The 23,008-nt window shown below is 42.5% G+C and overlaps 1 protein-coding gene across 1 annotated transcript in view; it reads right to left on the bottom strand.

Annotated features, from left to right (window-relative positions):
- Megf8 (multiple EGF like domains 8) overlaps positions 1-23,008 on the bottom strand; it is a 70,196-nt gene that overhangs the window by 15,599 nt on the left and 31,589 nt on the right. Inside the window, exons 12-17 of the mRNA XM_080275525.1 lie at positions 17,665-17,849; positions 16,302-16,453; positions 11,497-11,740; positions 11,088-11,279; positions 10,668-10,825; positions 10,060-10,239 (exon numbers count right to left, since the gene is read on the bottom strand). Coding sequence (XP_080131651.1) covers positions 10,060-10,239; positions 10,668-10,825; positions 11,088-11,279; positions 11,497-11,740; positions 16,302-16,453; positions 17,665-17,849 — 1,111 coding nt within the window. The remainder of the gene's footprint in view (positions 1-10,059; positions 10,240-10,667; positions 10,826-11,087; positions 11,280-11,496; positions 11,741-16,301; positions 16,454-17,664; positions 17,850-23,008) is intronic.

The following is a 23,008-nucleotide window of genomic DNA, read 5'->3' as shown; positions in this document are numbered from 1 at the left end:
ACTGAACAGGGAGGCTGCAGTGGATCGTGCAGCGTGGAGAGCCGCCATTAGGTGACCAAGGCTGACACATGCAAGCATGTTGGAGCCTTTAAAAATGAAACAAAACAAAACGATACATATATACAGTATATACATATATATATATATATATATATATATATATACTGTATATCATTTCGTTTAATTTTTTAAGGCTCCAACATGCTTGCATGCGTCGGCCTTGGTCACCTAATGGCGGCTCTCCATGCTGCACGATCTATTGCAGCCTCCCTGTTCAGTCCCTTAACCCTGAGGTCACACTTAATGACCTCGTCCCATGTCTTTCTCGGTCTACCCCTCATAACCCCACCATCAGTATTAACACTTCTCACCTTCCTCACCCAATTATCATCCCTCATCCTCTCCACATGCCAAAACCATCTCAATCTACCTCTCCTCATCACAACACCAATACACTCCAGTACCATCCTACCTCTCAACTCTTCCATCGTAAACCCATCCCCCCTGGACCTTGCACGCAGGGACACACTACACATCCACCTAAGCATTGTCATTTCTGTACGTCTGAGCCTGCAAATATCCTCCTCCTTTACTGCCCAGGTCTCACTACCATACAACATTACACTCCTAACACATGCTGCATACAAAGACCCCTTAGCACGTAGGGCGAGTCCCCTCAATGTCAGAAGAGGCAAGAACTCCCTGAACTCTTTCAACCACTTCTCACCCTAGCCAAAGAGCTAGCTCCAGCCCCACCTCCAGCACACAACATGTCTCCCAAATAACAAAACTCTTCCACACATTCAAGAGATTCACCAGCAAGTTCAATCCTTTCACACCTGACAATCTCCACCTGCTCTCCCCAACACACCATACACATAAAATCAGCATTATCTCGCAGTCTACCTCTGATACCACTACATCTCTTGTGCACCCATTTATTACAAACACCACACAAGATAGAATTACTTCCCACGCCCTTGTGGCAAACTGCACATGGTCACTCTCCCTCGTCTTTGACAGTACCGCCACCAACCCTAGATGTCATCACTTTTGTTTTATCTGCATTTACCCTTAAGCCCTTGTGCCCCATACCATCTTTCCACTTCCTAAACCTTTCCTCCGCTTCCCTTTCGTTCTCTGCAATCAACACCAAATCATCAGCATACAACATCTCCCACAGGAGTCCGTTTCTAAAGTCATGTGAGAGGGCTTCAGGTACCATGATAAACAACATGGGACTCAAAACCGACCCCTGACACCCACCAACATTCATGGAAAACTCATCCATAACCACCCTAACCAGCCACTCCTCCAAGCCAAGCTTTCTCATTGCCCACTCCATCACCTTTTAAGGGACTCTGTCAAAGGCCTTTTCCAAATCAACAAAAACAAAATACAGATCCATTCTCCTACCAATATATTTTTCCTGAAGCTGTCGAACAATGAATATGGCATCAGTGGTCCCCCTACCTGGCATAAACCCAACTGCATCTCATCAATATTCACTCTTTCTCTAATCATACCTTCTAAAACTCTCTCCATTTCCTTCATTATCTGATCTAAAAGCTTTATACCTCTATAATTTCCTCCTTCCAGAGCATCACCCTTCCCTTTATACACATTTACAATTACACTCTTCAGCCAATCATCTGGGACAGCACACTCATAAATAATCATATTAATCAGGTCAGTGACTAACCTCACCCCCATACTGTATCTCCTGAGACCTTCAACATTTCGGCAGTCAACCCAGACACACCTGCTGCCTTCCCCACCTTCATCCTGCCTATTGCCTCACTCACAGTAACAGCATCAATCAAAGGCCAAGGGCCAAACACTGGATCTGCTGGCTCCAAACCTTCCCTGCCCTAGTCAAACTCCTCATTCAACAACCGGCTATAATGCTCTCTCCATGCATCTTTAATATCCTCACTGTTCACCATTACTCTTCCTTCATCATTCTTCACACACACACACACACACACACACACACATATATATATATATATATATATATGTTTATATATATCTATCTATCTATCTATAGCCCGACGCCCTAATCCCGCAAAGGGTGGCCGCAGACAAAACGCCTCCAAGTCACTCTGTCACCCACCATTTGACTGCCCTCCCCCTAACTCACCCCCCCCTTCCTCATATACCTCTCAATTCCATCCCTCCACCTCATCCTCGGTCTACCTCTCCCTCTCCCTCCCTCCACCTCACCTACATACACCCTCTTAGTCAGTCTTTCATTCTCCATTCTCTTCACATGTCCAAACCACCTCATTGTATTTCTCCTAATCTTCTCAACCACATCCACATCCACCCCACAGTGTTCCTTCACTTCTTCATTCGTCAACCTGTCCCTCCACGTCACTCCACATGCTCCTCTCAAGTAACTCATTTCCACTGCTCTCACTCTTGACTTGTTCCCCTCTTGCAAGGTCCATGCCTCACTTCCATATGTCAGGGTAGGGATCACAATACTATCATGCAGTGACTTCTTAACTTCCATACTCACCTCCCTATTTCTCATCACTGCTTTCAGTGTACCAACAACCTTCCTTCCCTGCTGTACCCTTTCACGCACTTCATCCCCCAAAGTTCCATCCTTACTCATCACACTACCCAAGTACTTGAATGCACTCACATTCTCCATATCCTCACCATCCAACCTCACTGCACACTCTGTGACTTCATTCCTCTCAAACACCATAACTTTACATTAGTTTACATTAACTTTCAGATTCCTCCTCCTACACACTGTCCCAAATTCATTCACCAAACCTTGCAACTCCCATTCATCTTCACTCAACAGTACCGTATCATCAGCAAACAGCAACACCGGAAGCTTCCAAATCTCACCCTCATTCATTAAAGCCACCCCCACATCCACTGCCCTACCCTGCACCTCCTTTACAACCCCATCCATGTATATATTAAACAGCCATGGAGACATCACACAACCCTGTTTCAGTCCCACATTGAGATCAAAGATATATATATATATATATATATATATATCATCATCATCCAGACCTCCTTCCCCACCCAAGGGCAGGGTGAGGAGCAGCAATGTCCAGACAGCACAAACTTGCCCAATCCAAATAGGCCACACTTCCATTCACTCATCACTGAGGCTCCCGGAATCCTGTCTCCATCAGATACACCAAAAACATTCACCACATTCTGCAGCTTCACACAGTGCATCCAATTGAGTCAGTCCGGATGCTGCCATGCTCATAAAGGGTGCCAAAATCCCTGATCACGCACTTCTCCTCACAAAATTCATCCAGCCAGCTCGATTTCTTGTTAGTTCCCTAGCCTCACTGACTTCCAAACCTCTCTTCCTCACACTCATCCACCATATCTCTCCACCTTCTCCTTGGCCTACCTCGCCTCCTCCCTCCTTCATATTCGCTCAGGTATACCTTTTTTACCACTCTATTGTTATCCATTCTTTCCACATGACCATACCATCTTAGGACAATCTTCGATTCTGGTGTCCATCGACTTCCTCACTCCACACCTTTCACGAATCACATTATTTCGTATCCTATCCACCGTCTGTACTCCACATACATTCCTCAGCAGTCCCATCTCCACTGCTCTTACTCCTGACTTTTCATTTTCATGCCACACCAGTCTCACACCCATATGTTAGAGTTGGCACTAACACTCCCTCATGTAAGCCTCGTGCTTCTGCAACACTCAAGCCTCTGTTTCTTATCATGGCCTTCATTGCACCAGCCACTTTTCTTCCTTGTGTCACTCTACTTTCAACATCTTTTGCATATTTTCCTCTTTTTTCTATCACTGTACCCAAGTATTTGAACTCTCTCACCAATTACAGTCTCTCTCCATTCACTGTGACATCACACTGGGAGTCACCTTCTCTCTCAATAACCATCACTTTACCCTTCTTTATATTTACTCTCAAGGCACGACGCTCACAGACATCAGCAAATCTCTGCACTAGCCTATCATGTTCTTGTCCGGTACTTGCAAGCAGGACTGCATCATCAGCATACAACCAATTTGAGATATTCCATCTATCGCCATTCATTACCAGCGCCATCCCTCTCTCCATTACTCGTGCTTTTACTTTTCTCATCACCCCATCCATATATACAGTATATTGAACAACCAAGGGGACATCACACAACCTTGTTGCACGTCCACACTGATCGTGAACCACTCACTTAGATGCCCATTAACCCTTACACATGCTTCGCTACCACCATAAAAACTCTTCACAGCACCTAACAGCTTACCATCTACACCATACATGCACAAAACTTTCCACAATCCCTCTCTGTTTACTTTGTTGTATGCTTTTTCTTGATCCATGAATGCCATAAACACCTTATGGTCCTTCTCACATGCCTTCTCTGCTACCTGTCTCACTGTAAATACTTGATCCACACATCCTCTGCCAATCCTAAAGCCACTCTGTTCATCACTCACTAGGACTTCTGCTACCTCTCTTACTTTCTCTATAATAATTCTTCCATATACCTTCCCTACCATACTTAATAAACTTATGTCACGATAATTCTTGCACTCACTTCGCTCACCTTTATTGTTGTACAGGGGTACAATCACAGCCTTTTTCCACTCTGCAGGCACAGTTTCACTCATCCATGCCTTCTTACATGTCTCCAACAAGCACTTTATTCCACTCTCTCCACTACACTTAAGCATCTCTGCATACACCTTATCAACCCCAGCTGCTTTCTCATTTTTCAGCTGTTTCACAGTGCTCTTCACCTGTGCGAGTGTCACGTCTCCTGGAACTGCATTCCTTCTCTGCACACCCCCAAAACCAATCATGTTTACAGCCGCTCTGCTCTCTCTATTCCCATTCATCAGGCTTTCAAAATACTCTTTCCATCTGGTCCTTACTTCATCTCCATGGGTTAGTAACCTACCACCTGCATCCTTCACACCATCACATTTCTTTCTGCTTTCACTTCTACATTTCAGCACCTCTTTCCAGAATAACTTCCTATCTTCAGAGTAGTTAGCATTCATTTTTCTTCCTAGATCATCATTTACCTCCTTCTTTTTCGTCTTCACTAGTCTCTTTACGTGCTTCTTGCTCTCGATATACTCAGTTCTTATTTCAACCGAATCCCTATCCTGTAACGACTTTAGCTACTTCTTCCTCTTTTCCTCCACTGCCCTCTCAACCTCCTCATCTCACCATACCGTACCCTTCTTTTTTGTTGATACTCTTGCCACACCACACATCACTTTCGCATTCCTAACTAAGCAATCCCTATATGCATTCCACAGGCTGTCCAGATCCATTTCATTCCAGTTCACTGACTCTAACTCATCCTCTACTTTGGTCCTGTAATCATCTGCCATTTCTTTGATCCTCAGCTTCTCAACTTTCAGTCTTTCTCCCTGACTGCTCCTCTCAGCTTGATCTTGCATACCACAATCATATGATCTGACAGACTCCACAGCGTCCTCTCACAGCCCCCGTATCAGCAACCATTCCTATCACTGACTTTTCTACAAGCACGTACAGATCTATATACTGCATGTATGTATGTATTATATATATATATATATATATGTCTGAAGGGAATGAAATATGAATATGGAGTGAAGGTGGATACAGTGAGAAACATAATGAAACTTTAGTTACAATACACTGAGGTGGGTTGACTATATGAAGCAAATACAGTAAGTCTCTGTTTAAGCTACTCTTTTTTTTGTGTGTGTGTTGCAATAAATACTTAAAAAAAAGATTACTGATCTCACTGCTATCTATAAATATAATTTTCTGCACCAAGCAAAGTTTTATGAGAGTGGATTAGAAAGGTAAAGAAAAAGCAAGCTGAGAAACAGGTAGAAAGGCAAGGTAGTGGAGTATATGAAGGACAATGAAGTGTTGTGGAAGAGCAGGTTGATGCTGTATTGGGACACATATTTTGTACTTGACAGTATTCAATTTGGGGACTGTCTTTCCTGTGAAGGTCTAGGAAAGGTTAGGTTAGCTTATCAGGTTTACATTATACTAAGTTCAGTTAATCTGTTATAGGTAGGTTAGGTATGTTTGGTTCTGGTTTTTGGTAAAGAAAGTAACAGCGATCACCACGGGAATAAAATGCTTAGTGTGTGAAGCAATGAAATTGATTACAGTAAAGAAATATACAACAATACAGGGAAAAATGCCTGAAGATTATACTGTCATGGTCACCCCTAACATGATATCAAATAACTTGCTCTTTCCAACCCTAGACAGTTCCCATCTTAACTTCATTATCAGTCATCATCACCATCCACACCATGAAGTAGGGCCTAGAGAGCCAGGAGGAAAAAAAAATATAGAAAGAGATACTAATCAAAATATGCCCAGTTGAACTAGTCATCCTCCCATTCACTCCCTATTCAAGCCACTGAAACCTAGCTCCACTTGATAGGTACAAACTTTCATCATATATAGCTTCATATTCACCAGTCTAACACTCAATCCAATGAATACGTTAAAAAGACGCGTCAAACCATTGTTTACAAAGCCAACATGTTTACATGCAACGGGCTTGGCCACCTTATGGCAGCTCTACATGCTGCTTGATCCATGGCAGCCTCTCTATTCAGTCCCTTATTCCTGAGGTCACACTGTATAATCTCATCCCAAGTCTTTTTTGGTCTGCCTCTTGTATCTCTACCCATAACATTACTACTACTCACCCTCTACACCCAGGTACCATCCTCCATTCTCTACACATCCCCAAATCACTTCAATCTACTCCTTATTATATAACTAATACATTTAAGTCCCATCCTTCCTCTCATCATTCACAATCCTGACCCCCCAGGTCTGTCATTCAAGGATCCACTACACATCCATCTACCCATTCTCATCTCTGTATGTTTGAACTAAGAATGTCTCCCTGTAACTGCCCACGTCTCACTACTGTAAAGCATTATGCTCCTAACACATGCTGCATACTGGGACTCTTAGCACTGAGGAAGGAGAGCCCTCTCAATGTCAGGAGAGGCAACAAATCCCTAAACTTCTTCCAACCTTTGCTACCACGCTAGCTGCAGTCCTATGTCAAGCACCTGGCTCCAGTCCCTTGTCAAGCACATATCAAGTCCCACAAATAACAAAACTTCTCCACACACACTCAAGACTCACTGGCAAAATTAATCCTTTTCTGCCTCTCTCCTTTTGTGTGTTCTCCTTTGCATACTGCACACTCCAGCAGTAGGTAGTGGCAACCATCATCCATTTGCTTGGTGTAGTGGTGCCTACTTCTTCCTTTATCTTTATCATTCTATATCTGTGTCTGTCCTCCTCTCTTTCTAATTCTCCCTTTCCTTCCTGTTACTATTATTAGTCTTCCTTCCATATCAGGTGGTTCTACATTCAGTAACAGGCTAGTTTCCTGTAGCCCAGGAAACCATATGAAATGTTGGGTGGTCACCATATAACAAGATAAAGGGGTGATTTGGAGTCTACTATGGTGCTCCTGTTAACTGGGTGGAGACAAATGCAGCATCCACCCACAAACCGAACCTGCACACATTGATTTACTGCATGGGATGGCCCTGCAGGGGTAGTTACTTGCCAGTGGCTGATGGGTCTACTCAACCAGACTGACCATGGTTGATCAACAACAACAACAGCAACACTCAAAGTCAGCATTATTTTGCAGTTTACCTCTAATGTCACCTCATCTCTAATGCAACCATTTATCACAAACACTGCACAAGATGGAGTTAATTCCCACACCCCTATGGCAAACTGCACTGGGCCATACTCCTTCTACTATGACAATATTGCCACCTGCTTTGATATCATCACTTTTGTTTTATCCATGTTTACCCTCAATCTCTTGTACTGTACTCCATTTCACCTCTCCACTTGCTAAATTCTTCCTCTGCTGCCCTCTCATTCTATGAGATCAGCAACAAATTATCAGCATAAAACACTTCCCATAAGAGTCCAGTTCAAAAGTCATGTGAGAGCAGCTTCAAGCACTATGATAAACAATAAGGGGCTTAAACTTGGCCCCTGATGCACACCAACATTCACTGAAAATCCATCACTCAAACCTGCAATTACTCTCACCTATGTGCAGGCATCTTTGTATGCTGCCATAATCACTTTAACCAATTATTCCTCAATCCCGTGCTTTTTCATTACCCACTTCACAGCTTCTTTGGGCACTCTGTTAAAAGCCATCTCCAGAGCAACAAAAACAAAGTATTTTTCCCGAAGCTGTCAGACAATAAATACCGCATCAGTGGTCCCTTTGCCTTGCACTAATCCAAACTGTGCTTTAGCAATATGCACTCTTTTCCTTACGAATATTGCATTGGGGTCCCTTTGCCCGGCATAAACCCAAACTGCATTTCCCCTGTATTCACTCTTTTCCTTACTATACCTTCCAGGACTCTCTTCATTATCTTCATTATGTGGTCCACAAGCTTTATGCTTCCAAAATTTCCTCTCTCCAGGGCAACGTCTTTCTCTTTATACAGATTTAAATCCCCCTCTTCAATCAGTCATCTGGAACAACACATTTGCATACAAAAGAACTGATTAAATCAGTAACTAAACCCACTCCTATATCTCCGATGACCTTCAACAACTCAGCAGACAGCCTAGGCACACCTGCAGGCTTCCCAGCTGCATTCTGTCAACTGCCTTGCCCATGGTACCAACATCAACCAAGGACCTAGGGCCAAACACTGGATCAGCTGTCTCCAAACTTTCTCTGTTTCAGTTAAACTCTTTGTTCAGCAACAAGTTGTAATGTTTTCTACAAGAATCCTCAATATCCTCCACTATCTTTTTTTTGTTATTTTTCACACACTGCTCACTTATGATATCCCTGCTTTCTCTTGTCATGCACATTTAAATATGATAAAACATTTTTACTTTCTGTCTATCTACCTATTGCCAGATGCCTCAGTCCCGTAAGAGGTGACTGCAAACAAATCGTTTCCATGCCACCCTGTCCAATGCCACTCCACTGCCTTGCTCCTAGCTCAAACTCCCCTCTCTCATATCCCTCTCCACTACATCCCTCCATCTCATCCTCGGCCTCCCCGTCCCTTTCCCCCCCTCCACCTCACTCGCATACACTCTCCTCATCAATCTCTCGCTCTCCACCCTCTCCACTTGACCAAATCACCTCAATGTATTTCTCCTAATGCTTTCTATCGCATCCACATACACACCATAGCATTCCTTAACTTCCTCATTTGTTAGTCTGTTTCTCCATGTAACTCCACATGCTCCTCTCAGATAACTCATTTCCACTGCTCTCACTCTTGACTTGTGTCCTTCCAACAAGGTCCAAGCTTCATTTCCATATGTTAGAGTTGGTATCACAATTGTCGTGCAGTGACTTTTTTGCTTCCATGCTCACTTCCCTGTTCCTTATCAATGCTTTCAAAGAACCAGCAACCTTTCTTCCCTGATGTACCCTTTCAAGCACTTCACCCTCTAAACTTTAATCCTTACACTTCACATTATCCAAGTGCTTAAATGCACTTGTATTTTCCATTTCCTCCTCATCCTGTCTCACTGGACATTCAGCGACTTCACTTCTTTCAAAGACCATAAGTTTATTCTTCCCTACATTCACCTTTAAATTCCGTTTCTTACACACTCTCCCGAACTCATTCACCAAGCCTTGCAGTTCCCCTTTGTCTTCACTTAACAATACAGTATCATCTGCAAACAACAGTACAGGGAGAGTCCAAACACTGCCCTCTCTTATTAAGGTCGCTCCAACAACCTCTGCCCTACCATGCATCTCTTTTATTTTATTTTACTCTTATTTCCAGATGATTTTAATCAGCCCTTGAGAAATCCTTCACTCTGCAAGAGGTTGGAAACATTCTCTATTTCCTCTTTCAGTACTGTACAATCAAGTTTTAATTATTTTTCCCTGTTGCTGCTGGGCAATTTTATTCAGCTTAGAAATGACACAAGGGACTGAAGGAATTAACCAATAACTTACCCTGACTCAGAGTCAAACTTGGGTTCTTGGGTGGGTTGAGCAGATGCAGCAGGATTCTCTGTGAGGGTGAAGGGCGGTGTAAGGGAGTGGAAGGGCGTAAGGACCCACATACAAGTGGTGGGTGTGGATAGCCCTGTTGTTTGTGCCCCCAGGTGTCCCTTGGTTGCACCAAACATAAGGTTGCGTGCATGGCATTTACTGTAGCACTGCCCACCTTTTCTGGGGTCACCATAGAAACCTGGAGAATGCAAAGGAAATTGTATCTGGCTCAAGACACAAGGTGAAGTAAGAATATTGTTATGGTCATCAAGAGAGAGATCTCAGAACATATAAGCAAGCTACATATGGATATTTCAGAAATTAATGTTGAAATAGATGCATAGATGAAATCTCTGAACATATGAACAAGTTGCACACTGACATTTCAGATATTCTTACTGACACAGCTGCATTAATAAGTAAGGTCAATAATTCTTTTACATGTCTGGGGTTCTGAATTAATGAACTCAAATTTCAATCTAAATTATCTAATTAACTATTATTTATTAATTATTATTGAGTAGCTCATGAAGGTCTTACTAAGTTTTGATACACAGACAAGAGTGCAAAGGAACTACAGACATTGCTTGTACTGTACACGCTGGAAAAATTACATGAATAACTGACCAGGAAGACATTTGTCACAATTAAGGCCATGTGTATTATGGAGACAGAAGCAGCGGCCGGTGGTTTGGTCACATCGCCCTGCTGCCACATCCCAATGGCCATTACAGTCACATTCCTGACACCCCATCACTGTTGTTGCATTGCCAAAGCTGCCAGGCCTATGAATAGCATATGTTTTAGTACAGGCTTGTCCACAAGAGGTGTTTTTATTGCACTAAAACCAGCCAATTCCATATTACCCCTTCCTATACCTGTGGCATAAATGAGCCTGAAGCTAGGTTACCAGTACAGGTAATTAAACTGTAGGATACAACCCAACATTCTGGCTTTCATTACAAAACTGTTAACATTTTTACTGTCAATAAGTGTGAAAGTAACATTCCTATATCATTTTGCACAACACAATGTCTTGCAGCTTACTGGCAGAGTTCACAGAACTGTCCATCAGTCCAGTCTTGACACTGATCACAGATGCCTATGCCAGAGTTACACGTGGAGTGGTTGTGACAGCCACAATTGGTAGCACAGTCAGGTCCAGTCCATCCCTTGTTGCACATACACTGATAGTTTGGCTGCTCTGAGCAGTATCCATGGACACAGCTCTCATAGCAACTGGGGGTACAAAAAATAAAATATAAAATACAATTCAGCATAAATATCTCATCTGAAAGTTTTCAGGTTAAAATGAAATGCAACTTGAATTCATGCTACAAAACATGGTACTCATTGTTACACTTCTTCATCTAAGTGTGCCTTAAGATGTAACAACCATAATGTAAAAAAAAAAAAAAAAAAAAAAAAAAAAAAGAGCTCCCTAACTTCCACTTACGTTCTCACGCACGTGTCACGGCCATTCCCCCGGAAACCTTTATTGCACGTGCAGTTGAAGCCTGGGTGAGTGTTGGTGCAGGTGGCATTGATGTGGCAATCATGGAGGCCCAGCTTGCATTCATCTACATCTGGACAAGTAGCATAGGCCCACAGGATCTCTCTGTTCAGAGGTTCCTCAGTGGGGGACGAATCATTCTCCAGTGCTGCTTCTACAAGAGGCTCAACCAGAGTTTTGCAGTCAGCTGTAAAATGATATCCCCTGGAGTCCTAGTTTTTTATGAAAAAGACAGTAGTGCTCCCCTTCATTAAAATGACTCCCACATTTAGACATAAATCAGACAACTGCTCCCCAGCAGTTCACTGATAATGTTAAAAGAAATGGGAGCAGGAGGAGAAGAAGAAAGAGGATGGTACAGTAATGGTGATGGTGGTGATATGGCTCCTTCTATAAAAAAAAATATACAGCAGAATCTCCTAAACTGTGGCTGTATGAGAATGAGCACGCGCTGCAATTTGAGAATTCCGCGAGTTAGAAATACCTAATCTTATGGGGAAAATTACATTTGGGCCTGTCATTTTGGAAAAGTTGTCCCCCTTACCTCCAAACATACATCAAACTGGTCACCAGTGAATACTAACAACCTAGAAAAATAATCAATAAAGCATAATTAAGGGGAATGAACAATACTGTAAGATTCTTACCTGACTCTGACTGACGACACTGTTTGAATGGGAGGGGGAGAGGGGAAGGGTTCCAAGGCGAGGCGGTCTACAGCCTCTCAGTGTGAGGTGAGTGTGCTGCTGCCTCTGTGCCACTTTCTCCTCATCACCTAGAACCCCTCAAAGTCCAGTGCAGAAACAACGGAAGCAGAGTCGTCATTGCCCTCAGCTGCCTCCATGTCATCATAGGAGTCGTCAATTGGTTGGGATTAATTCTTTACCAAACAGATGTGGCCTTTTCATATTTTCTATTGAAATGAGTCTTTTACAGGTTACTTGTTATTATTCTTGGATTACCTCAGCTACTGGGCATTTTTATAACCTTATCTCTGAAAGCTAAATGCGAGAATTTAGAATGTGTGATACTGACGCATCCAGTTGGAGCGGTGGTTTTGCAAACAATGCAGCCAGTTGGAGAGATCGTCAGTAAACATTGCCATGGGTGACCTGCCCGCTTCCATAAATACCCCAAAATAAGTACATTTTATATTTTCCACTCACTTCTTGCAGTTGCAATTCAACAGATAATTATCTGTGTTGCATATGTACCAAAATTAATTAACTTGAGATTGTGAGTTTGTTATAATATGCATGGAATCGCTGCGCCCACTTGGTGAAGAATTACCTCGTTGAGCCAGTAATGGTGGGGAACTTTCGCTTTCTTCTCACCACTGTTGATCCTCATTACATCTAATTTTCAGGCGTAAGTTAACATTGGATTCTTCTTCTTCCCCGTCCTCAAAGAATTTGTAAGCTTAGGAGGGTTGTGACTGGCCATGGTAACACTCGGTAGGCGAAGGATGCATGGGGAAAAAAAAAAAAATCCTCTCATAAACCACACCAGAGCCTCACGCCAACAACGAAGAGGAGACATTGCACTGAGCCGGGCGCCGGGCCATCAAGCGTAAGCATCCTTCATGCTTGGCGTGGGAGGGAAGTACTGTGATTGGCTTATAGTACAGCTACCACAAATTGACTCAGGACCTCCCCCCACAAGGTATTAAAAAACACAGAAATCTTAGTAGAGTAGCCTCTCAAATAACGCGAGGGTTAGGTTCCTGGAGAGGTTGCTTTAGTTAAAAACACGTTATTTAAACGTAATTTTCCCATAAGAAACAATGGTAATATTGAGGGTTACGTTCCTGGACTCTGGGAAAGTCTACCCATTTGGAGAGTTATGCTACTCTAAACTTAAAAGCAACAATATTAATTTGAAAGAAAATCCACGTAAAAAACAAAAACAGTATATTTGGGAGGAAATAAACAACATTTGAGCCCTAGTTGGGCTGAAGCATTGTTTACTTCTCCCCAAATACATGCTGTTTTCATTTTTTACGTGGATTTTCTTTCAATTCTGCTTCATTCACGGCACTGTGAAAGTTCCACAACATTATTAATGCATTAGTACGTCATAAAAACACTACAGTAAAAGCAACATTTTCATTACAGTAAGTAGGTCACAAACAATAACAACACAGCCTTTCATCTATGCATCACTCGTCGTCTGCTGCTGTCCCTCCTCATCCCGCTCCCCCACCTCCCACCGCTCCCCACCCTAAATTTGTTGTCCCTCCTAGCTCTGCTGTCCTTCCTCTTCCTCTTCCTCTTCCTCTGACTCCCGTGCTACTGGTGATGAAGATAACTCCCTTAAGTTTTCTGTCTTCTTCATAAAGAACTGCTCTATCTTGGTCTGAGTGGTTTTCTTCATTCTGTTCTGCAGCATCAAGTTGTAACAATTTAGATCTGCCATCACTTTCCTGGCCAAATTTTGTAGGAAAATGAGCCAAATAGTTCAGAATGGGGCAAAACTTCATTTTCGAATATTATAGTTCGAATAAAACCAGTTTAAGCAACAGGCAAATAAAAAATTGTATTTATGCATAAACTGTCACACACGGTAAATCAGCTTGGGACTGTCCACGGCACGTACGGCAAATCTGAAACCAACACGTACGTGTAAAGTCCCGTTAAATCGAGAAACTCTTGCTAGTTAAACATATCTCCTTAAATATTTGCTCGTGTTAAAACGAAAACGTGTTTTTTAAACTCGCGTTAGTTGAGAGGTTACTGTATATCACAATGTTTGTTCATGAAATGCCATTCATTAATATGAAATCATGTTTCCCTTGTTTTTCAGGACCAGTTGGATGTGTTTTGGCATGGAATCAATTAGATCTCCACCTTTCTTGACTTGTGACATGGAGCTGAATCGTGCATGAAAAAGTCGCACCCATGAATAGCAAAAAAGTTTAACAAATGATCTTTCAGTACTTGAATGTACTGGCCACCATTCATCATCAAGTTCTCAGGAAGAAAACAGAGGCCTCCCCTTCCCATTTCATCTGAGAAACACCCCCATACCATTACTGATTGTGGGTCATTAACAGTCAGCACCGTGTAGGCAGGGTCATATTGACTACGGGAGGCAGAGTGACGAACTTTGGCAGAACGCACCTGGAACACTTGAAATGTGCTTTCATTGGAAAACTTAACTTTTCTCCACTAATCCGATGTCCAGTGTGCATACTTCTTGGCAAACTGAATACGCTGCTTCTTCATGGGGTCAGTGAGAAGCGGTTTCTTGGCTGCAGTGCAGCTTGGCAAACCCAGCTCCTTCTGCAAGCAGTGTTGGATAGTTCAACGTGAGACGTCTTGTAACAGCTGGGGATGTATTCTCTTCAATTCTGCTGCTGTCAGTCGAGGATTCTTGATTACAGTACTTCCCTCTGCAGAAGCATATATGTACCTCTGGAAGTCATCCTCTTCTTTCCACTGCCATGCTTGCGCGTCAGGTGGCAGGCCGCACGCTGCACCAAGAATCTTCACGATGGTTGACTTTGCACGTCCAGTACGTTCACAAATCGTGTTGACAGGAACATTATCCTGCCTCCATGCAATGATACGGACCCTCTCATCCATTGAGCAGTACTTTCCAGGCATGACAACTTGACTCTAGGAAAATAACAGGGCAAACAGTAATGCATATGAAAAAAGAGGGAGGTGTAAGCTTGGAGCGACAGGAACATATACTCCCACCTCGCTTCTGGGCAAGCACTGATGTGCTGAATATTTCACCACCTCCCGCCAACACCAGGGGAGTTGCCGGTTACTTCTTGGCCCCAAAATTCACTTGGTAGAGGTGGAAACACAAAGTAAAGACAGACAACTCTCCCATAGCAATTCTGTGTGTAGGTTCTAGGTCAATTTGCGGTGGGTGTAAGTGCTAAGTCTGAACATGATTGGTTTGGTAATTACCATGCTTGACTATGACTTGTTCAGCCCAACTAGACACATGGGCTTGAGGTAATGGTGGTGCATATTACACAAGATATCAGAAAAGCATCACTTCTGGGGCTGCATTTGCAAATTTCATGTAATTTCTGCAAGTTACTGATATTACAAACTGTTGCATGATGTTGCCGCATATTATGAATCTGCTGTTTAGGATCAAGCAATTAGGAGATTCCACTGTAAAGAACAACAGGATAACGATGAAAGATGATAAACAAGCTGATGATAATGAATGTTTCCTAGAATAGGATGACATCAACATGTGAAAGACTAGATGATAATTACCACAGCAGACACATATAATGATAATGATGATGATGGAAACAAGGTTGGTTAAATGAACTTATGGTTTTCAATCTCATCTGTAACAAGACTTACTTCTTTAAGAATGAGTGAATTATCTTTACATTATATCTACTATTCTTCCTACAAAAACATACATGGGTTACAAGATCAAAATCATCATGAAGGAAAATTTATGAGAGGAAAATTGCTGTAAGCTACTTCCTCATGGAGTACTAAAGCACTGCTCTCTCTCTCTCTCTGTATTTACCTAATTGTGATGTACAGGAAATGAGCTATGCTCGTGGAGTCCCGTCTCTGTTTCTCAATAAGTGTGTGTGTGTGTGTGTGTGTGTGTGTGTGTGTGTGTGTGTGTGTGTGTGTGTGTGTGTGTGTGTGTGTGTGTGTGTGTGTGTGTGTGTGTGTGTGTGTGTGTGTGTGTGTGTGTGTGTGTGTGTGTGTGTGTGTGTGTGTGTGTTTTAAACTACAGCCCAGGTCTGCAGTGCAAACCTTTATGTGGGGTGGAGAAGTCGCCTGCAGTGCAGACGCCAATGGTTGGGTTGAAGATGCTGTGACACCAGCCACATGAAAGAGTCTCCAGACATGCACTGCATGTGGTGTGACTCTCACACACATGGCATTCTGATGCTGAAACCTTCACCCTGGAATAAAGCAAAAAAATGTTACTTGTGGTTCCTCCACCTTAACTTGGTGAAAATTTCTATTCTTCTGGAGCTTATTTCCTGTAGCTTGATACACTGTACAGCATATGGTATAAAGATGTTAACTATAATATGTATACCTTAAACTGGTAGATATTCATACCTCTGCAGCTTATTTCCCATTGCTCAGTTTGTTCAAGATGATGATGATGATGTGACCCCAGGCTCATCGTAACATGAACCCAGTGGACTATTAGGAACTGATCAATTCAACCCAGTGCTTCCAACGATATTTTGTCGATGTTAAGATAAAGGACTGTCTGTGTTGTGATAGTAAGGTGCATGAGGTGAATAAGAGTGTTCTGGTGTGGAGGACTGCACTGCAGTGAGGGTATAGTGGATTGTCTTTGAGTTGTATTTGGTGTTGGTACTGAAGCAGGGAAGGGTAATGGCCTCACTGCTCTCTGGTTAGGAGCACTTATGACTCTGTGGTAAGGGTAGTTTCTGAAGGACGAATGTCTGGTGGGGATATAAGAAAGATGCTGTTTGGCTAGAGCATTTGGATGGCTGTGGTTGCTACATACAGTATGTGTTTAATGGGCAATAAAGGCGCTCCAATCAAATTGAGCTGGTGCAGGTTCATATCCACGGGGTGGTTGGGGTTTATTGCTCACGCAATGCTACTTACGGAAGAGTGGGGCTGGTCATCTCATCTTAAATGTCAGGTCAACTTGCCTAGCCCCAAGCTCCTATGCTCCTCATGGGGTAACATTGGATTAGATAATGAATGAATGAACAGAACAATAGAGATAATACCTAGGTTGTTGGCAATGATGCAACTGTAGTGAGACTGTCACCTACAATTGTTGTTTTACGAGAATGATCAGCAGTTATACCATTTTACCCTTATCAATGGTGCTGATGAAAAGCCTGCATATGGTGGCGCTGTGCACCATCTGCCTATGAGCCAAAACTCTTCATATTTCCCTGCATTTTGCCACGGATAAGGACCCTGGTCTGACCCTGATGAGACACTGCTTACTACAAGGTGGCAGGGACCATTACATGGTATATGTACTGTACTGTACTTGAAGGATGGCCTGACAAAAGCAGTTGCTAGTTGTGGCTGACAGGTGTGCTCACCCTGATTGGCTAGGGTTAGGCAACAACAGTAACAACAACAACACTTATCAACAGTAGTTCCCCCTTACCCCGAAGATGCAAGAAGTGATGTTGGTGTGGCGGGTGATGGTGCAACTGTGGAAGGACTGGCAGCTGTGGTGGTGATGGTGGTGGTGGTAGTAATGGTGGTTACATTGGTGTGGTCCTCATCCAGCCAGTCACGGCATGATCCATACTGGTACAAGGATGTGTACACTGAGAACAAGAAGCATTCCTGTTGGGGGCAATGAAGGTTAGTTAATAATAAAAACATACAGCTCCTCCTCCTCCTCCTCTTCATCATCATCATCATCAGCAGCAGCAGCAGCAGCAGCAGCAGCATTCCCTTTTCATTTTTTTGGATAGCTGACAGGCTCGAGGCTGATTTTTATTGCGGCCTCAGGCTCTTAATGTGAACCTAGCAGACTGCAGGAAACCAGCCACTTCCACCAGATGTTCTCATAAAGCTTCTGTCGAGGTTATTTTAAGGATTGTCTGTGTTGTGATAGTGAGGTGAAAAATGGCAGTATGTTGTGATGTGGTGGGCTATATTACAATGAGGGCATAGTGGGCTGTTTGTGAGTTGTGTTTAGTGTTGGTACAGAGGCAGAAAAGGGTGATGGCTGCATGGTACTCTAGCTAGGTTCACTCTTCCCACTAGGAAGGGTAGTCTTGAGGGGTGGATGTCTGGTTGTTGTTTGTGAAGGATGTTGTATAGCTGCAGCCTTAAGATGGCCCTGGGCCTGGTGGATAAGTGTTTGCTTATGTGTTTGTGAAATGTAGTGCTGGACAGACGAGATAATTAAGTTGTTGAAGCATTCTGTCAAGTGTTGGGAGGTTGTTCATTTTTTGTTTCTTTGTAGTTAGGAGAGTGTAACATAAAGCTAGGAGGGTGGGATGTATTCTGTGGTGAACTGTGTACCTCTCATGTTCACATGGTACTTGACTGAGAGTGGTCTGTTTTTTTAAGCTTCATTTTTTTACTTCCTGTTATTGAGAGTAAGGATCAGTTGGTTCAAGGACTGTGTGGGTAAGATTGAAAGTGTGACTACAAACATAGGTGATTTTTTTTTTTTTTTAAATAAGAGAACAGAGGAAGGAAAAACAAATGAATAAAAAAAAAAATAATCATACACCAGATTACTGGTGTCCTCTGTTCATAAAATATCTGTAACAGTTAGACTTGAACAGGTATGGGTTGAAGTTTGGAGGGAAACAACTCTGAGGAAGCGAGTTCCAGAGAGATGCAGTTTGGAGAATGAAAGAATTCTGATGGGCAGAAGTTTTGCAATATGGCAGAGTGACATTCCAGTCATGAGCACTACCAGATGCCCGTGTAGAACGAGGGAAGGCATGGAAAGGTGGCACAATGAACGCAACTTCATCTGAGTATTTGCCATAAAATTATCTGCAAAATAATGCAAGGGAGGCAAAATTCCTTCTACTTGTAGGGGAGGTAGTTTATTTGTAATGGCAGGGTTGTTAATAATTCTAACAGCTTTGTTCTGAATTTTGTCTAGTTGTTTTAATGCAACCTCTCCACATCCATTCCACAAGGGTGGGCAATATTCAAGCTGAGAGCGCACATGACTCTTATGAATTATAGTTAACTGCTCGTCAGTGAAGAAGTTACAGACTCTGTACAATAATCTAAGTTTCTCTGAGGTGGTTTTAGCAAGTGATCTAACATGAGAGGTCCAGCTAAGGGCGTTGTTAAGTGAGATGCCGAGAATTTCAATATTTTTAGAGATGGGAATATTAGCAGCACTGATGGTAATGTACGAATCTGGCAATATCTGTCTATTAGTAAACTGTATATATTTAGTTTTACTAGCATTAAATGAGACAAGGTTTTTTGTCCCCATTCACTGATTGTGCGTATGTACGCACCAATACAAGATTGTGCAAGCAGAGTGAAAGAAAAATTCTGGGCAAATGTGGAAGCATGCATGGAAAGGTTTGAGGGAATGACAGAGTGCTTTTTATTGAAGATATGAATGGAAAAGTAGGGAATGTAAAAGTGGATGGATTAATTGGTGAGTGAGGTGTGCCTGCAGAAGTGGATGAGAATGGCAGTGCTCTAGTGGACATTTGTGAGAGGATGGGGTTGCTGATGGCCAATACCCTCTTTAGGCACAAAATGATCCACAGGTATATGTGGCAAATGTTGAGAAGGGTGTTTGGTGAACTGAATGAACGAAAGGCAATGACTGATTACGTGTGCGTGGATGACAGAATGAGAAGGTATGTAATGGCGGCAAGAGCATACAGAAGTTGGGGAAGTGGACTTTTGGACCACCACTTGGAAGTGGTGAAAGTCAAGGTTCAAAAGCAATGGAGGAATAGAAGGAGGGAGGGACAGGAGGAAGTAGTCAATACAATGAGGGTAGAAAGGTTGCAAGAGGATGAAAAAAAAAAAAAAAAAAAAGGCAGAATAAAGACAGAAGTGGAGGAGTCACTGAGTAAATATGATTTGGAGCAGATGGGGGAGGTGGAAGGTGTGTGCAATATATTCACGGAAGAAATCTGACCAGCATGCGAGGTGGTGTGTAGGGTGAAGAGAAGATGTAAGGGAGTGCAAGGAACAACATGGTGGAATGAAGAGGTGAGACAAGCTGTTGCACAAAAGAAGAAAGAACATAGTGAGTGGATGGGAAGCAGGGGCGTGGAGAAAAATGAGAGACGGAAAAGAGTTATATATAGAGAGGAAGAGAGAAGTGAAAAGATTATTAAGAGAGAGTAAGAAGAGAGTGGATGAGGAATTTGGAAAATTTCTGAGTGTAAAGTGGAGGGAATATAAAAAATGTTCCGGAAGGAGGTAAAGAGAGTTACACAGGGTGACTGATAAGGTATCTGGGTAGTGAAAGATAAAAATGGCAGACTGATAGTGGAAAAGGAAGAAAAAGCGAGCAGATGGAGAAAACACTCTTAGGAACTGGAAAGTAATGTGAGTGTAAGTGACTGGGGAAAGGCTGAGAAAAGGGGGAAGGTGAGAAGGAGGGAAGATATCAGTGGGATGAAGTTGTGGAAGCAATGACAAAGGACAAATTGGGGAAAGCCCCAGGGATTGATGGAGTGTATGGTGAAATAATGACGCATGGGGGAAAGATAGTAGTAAAATGGATATGGAAGATGTGCAGATTGGTCTGGAAGGAAGGTTGAGCCCTGGTGGATTGGAAGTCAAGTATCATCATTCTCCTGTACAAAGGAAAAGGGGAAAAAGAAGTGTGTGGTAATCATAGAGGCATATGTCTTCTTAGTGTAACAGGAAAAGGATATGGTAGGATACTTACTGACAGAGTTAGGGAAATACCAGAAGAATTACTTGGACAAGAACAGGGGGGTTTCAGGAAGGGAAGAGGTTGTGTAGAGCAGATATTCATCCTTAGGTCTTTAGTGGTAAAGCTTCTAGAGATGGGAAAGAAGTTGTATGCAGCTTTCATGGATGTGGTGAAAGAATATGACAGTGTAGAAAGACAAGGAATGTGGATAATATTAGGAATAAAATGGAGTAAGCAGGAAGTTGCTGAATGCTGTGAAGAGTATGTATGAGGGTGCTAAGGCTGCTGTGAGTGTGGATAGTGAACTGAGTGAATTTTTCTATCTGAATGATGGATTGAAATAGGTCTGTGTTATGTCTCCATGGTTGTTCAATTTGTATTTGGATGGGGTTATAAAAGAGGTACAAGGTAGGGTAACGGATGTTGCAGTGACCCTAATGTGAGAGGGCGGCATCTGGAAACCTCCTGTATTGTTGTTTGCAGATGATGCTGTATTGTTAAGTGAAGATGAAAGGGAACTGAAAGGCTTAGTGAATGAGTTTGGGGGAGTGTGTAAGAAACAGAATCTAAATGTGAATGTAGGGAAAAGTTATGGTCTGCAAGAGAAAGGAAGTCACTGTATGTATAGTGAGGCTAGATGAAGAGGAAATGGAAAAGGTGAGTGTATTTAAGTACTTGGGTATTGTGATGAGTAAGGATGGAAGTTTGGAGAATGAAGTGCTTGAATGGGTGCAACAAGGAAGAAAAGTTGCTGGTTCTTTGGAAGCTGTGATAAGAAATAAGAAAGTGAGCATGGAAGTAAAAAAGTCGTTTCATGATAGCATTGTGATATCAACTCTAACATATGGAAGTGAAGCTTGGACCTTGTTGGAAGGCCACACACCAAGAGTGACAGCAATGGAAATGAGTTATCTGACAAGAGCATGTGGAGTTACATGGAGAGACAGACTGACAAATGAGGAAGTGATGGAGCATTGTAGTGTAGATGTGGATATGATAGAAAACATCAGGAGATATACAATGAGGTGGTTTGGTCATGTGGATGAGAGACTAATGAGGAGAGTGTATGTGAGTGAGGTGGAGGAGGGGAGAGGGAGGGGGAGGCAGAAGATGAGATGGAGGGATGGAGTGGAGAGGTATATAAGAGACGGGGGTGTGAGGTGTGGGGAGGGCAGTAAAATGGTGATGGACAGGGCAACATGGAGGCGATTTGTTTGTGGCCACCCCTTACGGGATGGAGGTGTCTGGCAATAGACAGATAGACAGTTATTGCTTTTCGAGCTTTATTTTGCATTTTCTGAAGATTTTCAATTTTTGTTGCTGAAAACATGAGGATCCCACTTGGGTTCACATAATCTGTTGTTCAGATTAAATTGTTTATAGAGTATTATCAATTATTCTTTCATTTAACTAATGGTAGTGCATGTGACTGTTTTCAGTGCATAAAGTTTACAAGATACCTTTGCAATGATGTCACATGTGTGTTAAGAAAAAACTAATGTGTTTATCCCAAAAGTCAGCCCAAGAATTTTTGGATGTTCTTTCTGAAAGGAGTGACTGGTTAAATTGGGTGACTAAAGAGTCTGTTTGAGTCATGTCTGTTTGAAGTTATGAATGGTAGTTTGGTTTAGTGTAAACCAATATTCTCATGAATGTAGCTATTGCTGGAGCTGGTTTGCTGCTTCCTGAGTTTTGGAGTGTTCTAAAGTTATTGCTAGGTTATTACAGGACAGTACAACTGAAGAGGGAGAAGGGTTGGTAGGTCATGGAGGAAAAGCTTGTAAGAATGAAAGTGAGAAGAGTGAACCATGTGGGACATGAGCTGGGAAGTACTGTGAACTCGGATAATTGGTTTTGGTTGAGTACTTGATATTATTTCCCTGAAATGAAGTTGGCTAGCCAATTCTCATCACTGTCTTCCATGTTTGTATTAAAACTTATTTTACCAAATACATCAGAGTAGTGTCAAAAGCTCTGTTTATCTCTAATGTTTTTAATGTGATTCTTGATTTAGGTTGTTTCTTGAAGAAACTACTTGGTATCTTTGATGAATTATGTCTGCCTTGACAGATGAATGTTTGGGCTGTAATACATGTTGCAAGTAAAAAAAAAA

The sequence above is a fragment of the Coenobita brevimanus genome, chromosome 62, assembly GCF_032717465.1.
Source record: "Coenobita brevimanus isolate Jiangsu-jjx chromosome 62, ASM3271746v2, whole genome shotgun sequence".
NCBI classification, from domain to species: domain Eukaryota; kingdom Metazoa; phylum Arthropoda; class Malacostraca; order Decapoda; family Coenobitidae; genus Coenobita; species Coenobita brevimanus.
This window is presented reverse-complemented; position numbering and strand designations above follow the sequence as displayed.